Source organism: Diprion similis, chromosome 13 (assembly GCF_021155765.1).
Source record: "Diprion similis isolate iyDipSimi1 chromosome 13, iyDipSimi1.1, whole genome shotgun sequence".
In the NCBI taxonomy this organism is placed as follows: Eukaryota; Metazoa; Arthropoda; class Insecta; order Hymenoptera; family Diprionidae; genus Diprion; species Diprion similis.
The window spans coordinates 10,376,646-10,385,975 of NC_060117.1; the positions used below are offsets into that span (position 1 = coordinate 10,376,646).

Consider the following 9,330-nt stretch of genomic DNA (forward strand, 5'->3'; position numbering starts at 1 on the left):
TCTCTATCAAGCTTGCACCGCCACAAAAGAAAAACAAAGTTTACTGTATAAAATAATTAAGTGCTAATTAGATGCTAATTAAATGCCGTATAGTCGAATTCGTCCCTCTGCGATTCCCCAAAAAAACCTGTGGCGGTGCTAGGTTGGACTCAAGCCAGCAGCGCCACAACGAGAAAACAACTAAGGAAGAGTGATTCCGACAAAATGATTACACAGGAATTAAATGCTAATTAGATGCTCCAAGAATATCCAAAGCTCGAATTTTTTGCGCCGCGTTCAAAACAGAAAACTGGTGGCGGCGGCAGGTTGGACTTAAGCTAGCAGCGCCACAACAAAAAAACCACTGAGGAAGAGTGATTTCGAAAAAATGATTACACCGGAAATCAATGCTAATTAGATGCTCCAAGAATATCCAAAGCTTGAATTTCTTGCGCCGCGTTCAAAACAGAAAACCGGTGGCGGTGCCAGGTTGGACTCAAGCTAGCAGCGCCACAACATAAAAACTACTAAAGAAGAGTGATTTTGAAAAAATGAATACACAGGAATTAAATGCTAATTAGATGCTCCAAGAATATCCAAATCTCGAATTTTTTTGCGCCGCGTTTAAAACAGAAAACCGGTGGCGGTGCCAGGTTGGACTCAAGCTAGCAGCGCCACAACGAAAAAACTACTAAGGAAGAGTGATTTTGAAAAGATGATTACACAGGAATTAAATGCTAAATTAGATGCTCGAAGAATATCCAAAACTCGAATTTGACGCTCCGCGTTTTTTAAAAAAAACTTGTGGCGGTGCCAGCTTGGGTTCAAGCCAGCAGCGCCACAGCGAAAAAACTACCAAGGGAGAGTGATATCAAAAAAGTGATAACGCAGGAATCAAATGCTAATTAGATGCTCCAGGAATATCCAAAACTCGAATTCGTCGCTCGTCGTTTTTCATTTATTTTTCAATTCTTTATACCATTTGTCGGGCTGCTGACGCCATTAGGGGGCGAATCAACACAAGGGGTGGAAAATTTGAAAATGTAACTACTCAGAAATTAAATGCTAATTAGATGCTCCAAGAATATCCAAAACTCGAAATTGTCACTCCGCGTTTTTTGAAAAAAACTTGTGGCGGTGCCAGCTTGGGTTCAAGCCAGCACCTCCGTTAAGCTGGCACCGCCATAACGGAAAATTAAAAAACTAACTGTACCACAATTTTAGGCTTATTTTAGGCTATTCAAATGCCACAACGCCGAATTTTCTGCTCTCCAAAAAACCGCAAAAAACGGTGGTGGTGCTAAGTTAACGTTAAGCCAGCACCACCACGCCGAAAACTAATGAAGGGTGAATAATTTTGAAAAACGGATGACGTAGGAATTTTAGGCTCTTGATGCGCACTAGTCCCGAATTTCGTGCTTTTGAAAAAAAATACACAAAATTCCTTACAGACATTGACCACACGAGTAAAGTAGGTGAACGAATTGGAATTTCAGGTTGTTCAGGGGCTCAAATTGTTGGGCGAATTATGGGTTTTTCAAATATGAACCGACGATTTTTCGGCATGACTCAAAATGGAAATGATTTGAAATTTTTTTTTACATCGGATATGGATTTTTTTTACATTCGTTAAGTTGGCACAACCATTTACAAATATCGAAATAATATCTTTTGGATAATTTGCCGTTGATTAGCCGCTAATTAGCGGTGAAAGCAATTATTTTGCCGTGATTCAAATTTTTGAAAAAATCGATGGCTCTGCAAACTTCACAAAAAGATAGCACAACCACGTGGTAATTCTGCATAAAGGGATGATCGTAAAAAATTTTCAAAGGCACTCGAATTTGCCGCTAATCAGCCGCTACTGGCTAATGAAATTTTGAAATATTTCGGAACCCGAATTAAAAAAAAAAACCGATGGCAGTGCTGACTTCTCTCGAAATCAGCACAACCACGTACTAATTCTGCATGAAGGGATGATCGTAAAAAATTTTCAAAGGCACTCGAATTTGCCGCTAATTAGCCGCTACTGGCGAATGAAGGTTTGAAATTTTTCGGAACCCGAATTTAGGAAAAAACCGATGCAGTGCTGACTTCTCTCGAAAACAGCACAACCACGTACTGATTCTGCATGAAGGGATGATCGTAAAAAGTTTTATAAGGCACTTAAATTTGCCGCTAATTAGCCGCTATCAGCTCATGAAATTTTGAAGTTTTGGGACGAGAATTTGAAAAAAAAAAAATTCAATATCTCGATAATGGAATGGAATAGAAATTGATTGATCGTGATTTATTTAGCTCATGGCTACTTATGTTCTTATTACATTTTGTTTTACACCACTCTCCACATTACATAGTTTACACTACTCTCTAGTTACATAGTTTACATGCTTTATATATATATATTTTTTTTTTTTTTTTTTTTTTTTTACATATTTTACATATTTGACCTACCCTACATATTTTACATCTTTCGACATTTTTTACCTTTTTCTACATATTTTTATCTCTTTCCACTTATCTTTACTTATTTTTACGCAATTTTGCTTTTTTTTTTTTTTTTTTTTTTCCCACTTCGCTTACTGCCTTCTTTTTATGTATTCCAATAGTTTTCTCTTATATTCGTTTATATTTGTTGCTTCTTTTACATCCGCTGGTAGTTTATTATACATCTCAAAACCAGTATATGTTACGCATTTCTGTCCGGCAGTCGTCTTTCGGTACTCAATGTTTATGTTTTTCTTTTGTCTCGTATTGTAGTTATGTGTTTCCCCCACCATCCTTATTTGTTCTCTTAAATATCTCGGCATTGTTCCTCTCATAATTTTGTATACAAATAGGCATACATTATACATGAGTCTTTGTCTTATTGTTAAAAAGTTAACTGCATTTAGCATGTCTCTCACTCGCGTATATCGATCACATCTTAGAATTGCACGCATCGCTCTGTTTTGTACTTTTTGCATGTTTTCAATCCATTCCGCACTAGTATTTAATAATAACGTGTTACAGTACTCGAAATGTGGGGATATTATAGCTTTATAAATTGTCATTAGCGTATTACACGATAAGTGCCTATTTAGTCTGTATAAAAAATTTACTTTCTTTGATGTCTTCTTAACAATAAACATTGCTTGCGCATTAAAACTCAGCTTATTATCAATTATAACCCCTAAATATTTTATTTCTCTAACCTCTTCTATTTCTATACCTGCTATCTTAAAATTACACTTATTTTCTATACCTAGTTTTCTTGGATCGTGAATTATCATGCTTTTGGTCTTTGTTGTATTTAATTTTAGCGAGTTACTATTCATCCATTTTACCACCCTTTCTAAATCATGATTCAGTTTCTGTTCAATTTCCTCAGTATTTGTACCACTTATGAATATAACTGTGTCATCCGCAAACATTTTGCATTGACAGAATTCAAGTTGTCTCACGAGGTCATTTATATATAATATAAACAGTAGTGGCCCAAGAACGGAACCTTGTGGCACTCCGAACTTAGTTTTCCTTTTTTCTGACATTTTGTTTCCATATTTTACCTGTTGTGTCCGGTTTTCTAGGTACGATTTAATCCATTTCCATGTTGTTCCCATTATCCCATAATTTGCTAGCTTCTGTAATAATAACCGTCTGTTTATAGTTTCGAATGCCCTTTTTAGATCCAAGAAAATCACTCCAATCATTTTACTTCTATCTAAGCTTTTTCTCCATATTATTATCGTATTTTGTAGTGCCGTTTCACATGAGTAATTTCTCCGGAAACCCGATTGTTCATCTGTTAATATATCAGATCTTTCAATGTACTCAATCAGCTGATTTTTCGCTGCTTTTTCTAATATGCTTTCGTACAGTGGTAGCATATTTATCGGTCTGTATTCTTCTGCTTTTATTGTTTTGGTTATTTTCGGAATTGGTATGATTGTTGACGTTTTCCAGTTATTCAGAAAAACGCCGTCCCTGAGGGATTTATTAATTAGTTTCACCGTAACTTCTTCTATGCTATTCCATGCCATTTTTATTATTTTCGTCGTTATACCTTCTTCCGTTCCCTTCTTATCTTTCATATTTTGTATTATCTTACGTACTTCCTCTCGTGTAACTTCTCTGAATTCGCTATGTTTTGGCTCCTCCTGTCCACGTCTTTCCAACCTTACTTCAGTTATGTTTACGTGTTCATTTCCGCCTACGATATCCTCTATACTCTTTAGGAAGAATTCATTAAATTTGTTTGCTATCTTCTCTTCATCTTTTTCCCTCTCCCCATTAAAACTAATTTCTTTTGGTATTTCGTTTTTCTTTTTACTCCCTATTACTGATTTTATTGTTTTCCACATTTTTTTGGGGTCAGTTTTGACTGAGTCAATTTTTTCTTCGTAATATTTTCTTTTACTTCTTCTGAGCGTTGCCACTGCTTCGTTTCTCAACCTTCTATACTCTAACCATTCTTCTCCCACTTTTGTATTTTCCATTCTTGTCGCCCTCTTATATGCCTCGTCTCTCCTTCTACTAGCCTCACGGACTTCTTCCCCTATCCACGGTTTATCATGCCATTGCGCCTTTTTTCGTTTTTTTACAATAGGTGCTATCTTATCTATATTTTCTACTATACATTGTACTAGATTATTTGCGAATTCATCTACACTATCCATCTCGTTACATTTTCTGTCAATTTCTCTCGCTATCGTCTCTTTAAAATTTTCATTATCAACATTTGTGAAGTCTCTTGTATAAAATTCTATTATATTATTATCCGTTTTGTTAGTTTTCCTTACGTTAATTCTTATTATGTGGTGATCCGAAATTTTTGGTGTTTTGTGCACTTCTGTCTCTACTTTGAAATTTGAAAATACCAGGTCTATTATTGTTTTGGCTTCCCCTTGTATTCTTGTGTAGTCTCTCACATATTGCTTTATTCCCATACACTTTAGTTTATCTATTAACCTCTTTGAGTATTGGTTTTCTTTACTCACGTCAATGTTAAAATCTCCCGTCACTATAATATGCCCTATGTCCACTATTTTATCACATTCTTTTATAATTTCGTCGATAAATAATCCATCACTCTTACTCGGTGAATGATAAACGTTACAGATTATTATTCCTTCGTATTTCCCCATTAGCTTTATTGTACAGATCCATGCGTTTTTTTCCACAGTTTTTATCGTAATTACCTTATATTTAATATCTTTTTTTATGTATGTTAACAATCCCCCTGTTCTACTACTATAACTATCGCATCGTACGGTATTGTAGTTTTGTATTTCTATTTCAAAATCCTCTATTTCCTCTTTTACATGTGTTTCGGTCACGCATGCTATTATCGGTCTATTTCTTATTATCAAGTTTTCGATGTTGTCTTTGTTATGTATATATCCTGCTGCATTTAGTACCAAGATGAACTCATCTTTTCCGTTTGTTATTTTCCCTGTTCCTAGTTCCTCTTTATGGGCAATTAATCTCCTTATATTCGAGCACATGATAGTATCATTCTCTTCGTTTATTCGTTGCTATTCTATGTCTACTTCTACCGACCTTTTTCTTCTTTCTTCGTCCAGCTTTTTACGGTATGACGGGCATTCTCTGTCTGTCGCTGCATGTTCATCCTTAATTTTATTATTATTGTATTGTTTACTTTTCCCCCAACAGTTTACACATTTCTTTTTTTCTGACGTACAGTCGTTGCTGTTGTGGTTTCCCGCACAGTGTTGGCAAACTTCTTCTTTTTTGCAATCTTTTGACATGTGGTTGAATCCCCAGCAATTGAAGCATCTCAATACGCTGACGAAATCATACACCCTGCATTTTTTCCATCCTATATTCACTTTTTCTTTTCTTATTAGTTCCTTGTGGGTTTCTGCATCCGTTTCGATTATCAGTGTTCCCTCGCTATGGTTTTCGTTTCTCGTCTTTTTCATTTTCTCTGTTGTGTGTCTTTTTATTATTTTCATATGGAATCCTTTCCTTCCTTCGTTTATCTCATTTTGTACTTTAATTGTTTCTAGGATTTCTTCCTCTTCTAGTTCCATTTCTTCAATGTCGACCCCTATTATTTTTATTTTAGGCTTTTTTTGTTTTGGTATTATCGTTTTAAAGTCTTTTCCTATTGTCGCTTCTACTGTTTCTTTCAATTGTTCCACTTCTCTTTCGCTCTCACATCCTATTATAATCGTTCCCTTCTTTCCTTTTGATAATCTTGACACTCCTATTGGTAGTGTTTTAATATTCACTTTATTGATCATTGTTTCTTTAGTTGCTTGACTCTCTTGGTTTCCCTTAGGTTTGACGATTAGAATGTTTTCTCTTGGCTTTGATCTGGTAACTTCTGCATAATTTTTTGGTTCATTTTTATTTTGGTTGTATATATTGTTATTATCTTTATTTGCAGATAGGGTCATTTTTATTTCCTCGATTTCCTGCCTTAGTTGTCTTATTTCTGATCCAATAGCTTCTTCTACAATTTTTTGAATTTCATCTCTGTTTATTCCCTCGTCCTTTATATTGCGTACTATTCTGAGAATTTTTTCTATGCTCTCTTCTACTGTTCCGTTTCCTTCTCTTCTCATTTCTTCCCGTATGCCCTCTTCTTTTCCCCTTTCTGCAATCTTTCTCTTATCGACCGGTGTTGTTATGCTGCTGTTACTTCCTGATCTCTCCCCTCTCTCTTTACCTTTATTCCTTATCTTGGATTCTTTCTTTCCTGTACATATAACCAAGTCATTGTCTTTGTTGTAAACTTTATGCTTTTGCGTACACCCTGGATGAAAAATTTTCATGCAGGGTATACATCCTATCACTTCCGTTTGGATTTCTTTTTTGCATGCTTGACAGGTCCAGTCTTTCGCCGACATGTTGCATTAAGCCATCTGTTATTTTATTATATTATATTTTATTTTATTCTATTCCTTCCGTAATCGTTACCTCTTACTTGTCGATTTCTATTTTCATTCCTTTTTTCAATGTGTGTTTATAACGTGATTTCGGTTTTTTATATCGACCATAGTATCTCGTATAGCTGTCAAAATTTGTTGTGTTTACATACAATTGTCTGTATTTACTTCAAGCAATGTCAAGGTAGTGATAGTGAGGATTCTCACGAACACACACTTGCAATCGCCGACGCACACTATGGCGCGGACACGATCTAATATGTATTTGGTTTGGGCCCAAAGCAAAACAAAACAACTCGCTGTACCGAATGATTTAAACTTACACACTTTACACAGTCTTATTGATACGGTTTGTATACACTCACACAGTCATATTGATACGGCTTATACGTTTTATACACACTAGTCTTATCACACTGCTTTCTCGCATACACCCATACGCCTCTACCTTGCGCAGTAGAGTGACGCGATAGTTCCAACGACTTGCCAGACCACCAGTGAAATTTGACGAAAATAAATGACATATAATATAACTTGTCGAAGCCACTAAACTGCACTATTCAGAGCAGTGAGACCGCGGCCACTAACACACACGTTTTTTTTTCTTTCCGACGGTGCATGCCAGTATTTTTTCCGATTTCTGGTTCAATATATATATTGTTTCTTAATATAAGAGCATGGGAGCTCACTTTACACACGTCTTTCATCAGAGGTTCGTCCTAGAGACTCCCTAGAGAAATGAGTCCCACATCATGAACTCTAGAACTCGTTCGAATTGTTCACGATCTGTGAGCAAATAGTGATACTGCAAATATGGGACGTAATTTGTTGGATTCTCTTTCTTTCGATTACGAACAACTGGGACTATTACTCGTGTTAGCATAGAATTATAGAACTAGTCGATTACTGTTTACCCTTCATTAGTTTTTGGCGTGGCGGTGCTGGCTTAACGTTAACTTAGCACCACCACCGTTTTTTGCGGTTTTTTGGAGAGCAGAAAATTCGGCGTTGTGGCATTTAAATAGCCTAAAATGAGCCTAAAATTGTGGTACAGTTAGTTTTTTGATTTTCCGTTATGGCGGTGCCAGCTTAACGGAGGTGCTGGCTTGAACCCAAGCTGGCACCGCCACAAGTTTTTTTTTAAATACGCGGAGCGACAAATTCGAGTTTTGGATATTCCTGGAGCATCTAATTAGCATTTAATTTCTGAGTAGTTACATTTTCAAATTTTCCACCCCTTGTGTTGATTCGCCCCCTAATAGCGTCATCAGCCCGACAAATGGTATAAAGAATTGAAAAATAAATGAAAAACGATGAGCGACAAATTCGAGTTTTGGATATTCCGCGAGCATCTAATTAGCATTCAATTCCTGCGTAATCACTTTTTTGATATCACTCTCCCTTGGTAGTTTTTTCGCTGTGGCGCTGCTGGCTTGAACCCAAGCTGGCACCGCCACCAGTTTTTTTTTAAAAAACGCAGAGTGACAAATCCGAGTTTTGGATATTCTTCGAGCATCCAATTAGCATATAATTCCTGTGTAATCATTTTTTCGAAATCACTCTTCCTTAGTAGTTTTCTCGTTGTGGCGCTGCTAGCTTGAGTCCAACCTGGCACCGCCATAGGTTTTTTTGAAAAATCGTAGAGCGACGAATTCGACTATACGGCATTTAATTAGCATCTAATTAGCACCTGATTATTTTATATAGTGAACTTCGTTTTTCTTTTGTGGCGGTGCCAGCTTGATAGAGGTGCTAATTCGCCGCTCCTGGCCTTATCGTACTGCAGCAGCAATGGGCGAACGACAATAATTGAGGCGGGGTTTCCGATGCTGCTCGTCCCGACAGCCAGCCATTGGAACGCTGAGCTGTCCCTCGGCTGCATTAGTTGAATAGGGAGCGGCCGAAGCCCGGGCTCCGGAACCTCTTTACCACGTATTTTCACCGTAAAGTGACAAATGAACGCGACAAGATTCGAATTCAGTCTCACCGATAGGTCGTCGACACTCACACACGGCCTCAGCCAATCATGGACGGGTGTAAGTGTCGGATGGCTCCGTAGGTGAGGCCAAACATTGCAAAGGTAACGATAAGTCGGTGGTTTCGGCCCAACGCCTATGTCTCACTTTGCAAGCAGCCCCGTGTTCTCTTGCACAGTGGTACCAGGGGCCAGCAACTCTATAGGGGAGGACCGGCGTGTGATTTAGTGGTTTGAGCCACCTACAGAGGCGCTGGTGGTGCTGCGTCAGCGCGTCATTTCAGCCGCCATGACAGTGACGACAGTGACGCGCAGCCATTTCGATTTTTGCAAGCATTGCGTACGGTAGTGTTCGGAGTGGCTTGTGAAAAGTAGAAAGTTTGAGATTTGCCGAGTCAAATCAACGATTTGTGTCTACAATGCCTCCTGTAAGAAAACCCACTGCGTTGTGGAAATGTGTGGTGCTTACATGTGAGACAG

The 9,330-nt window shown here is 37.6% G+C and overlaps 1 protein-coding gene across 1 annotated transcript; it reads right to left on the reverse strand.

Moving 5' to 3' along the window:
* Nucleotides 1-2,558: 2,558 nt before the first annotated feature.
* LOC124413848 lies at nt 2,559-5,465 on the reverse strand. The gene is made up of 3 exons (XM_046894635.1): nt 4,379-5,465; nt 3,306-4,294; nt 2,559-2,993 (listed from the first exon to the last, which is right to left on the reverse strand). Exons 1-3 carry the CDS (start codon nt 5,463-5,465, stop codon nt 2,559-2,561), a joined length of 2,511 nt encoding a protein of 836 aa, XP_046750591.1.
* Between the last annotated feature and the right edge of the window lie 3,865 nt (nt 5,466-9,330).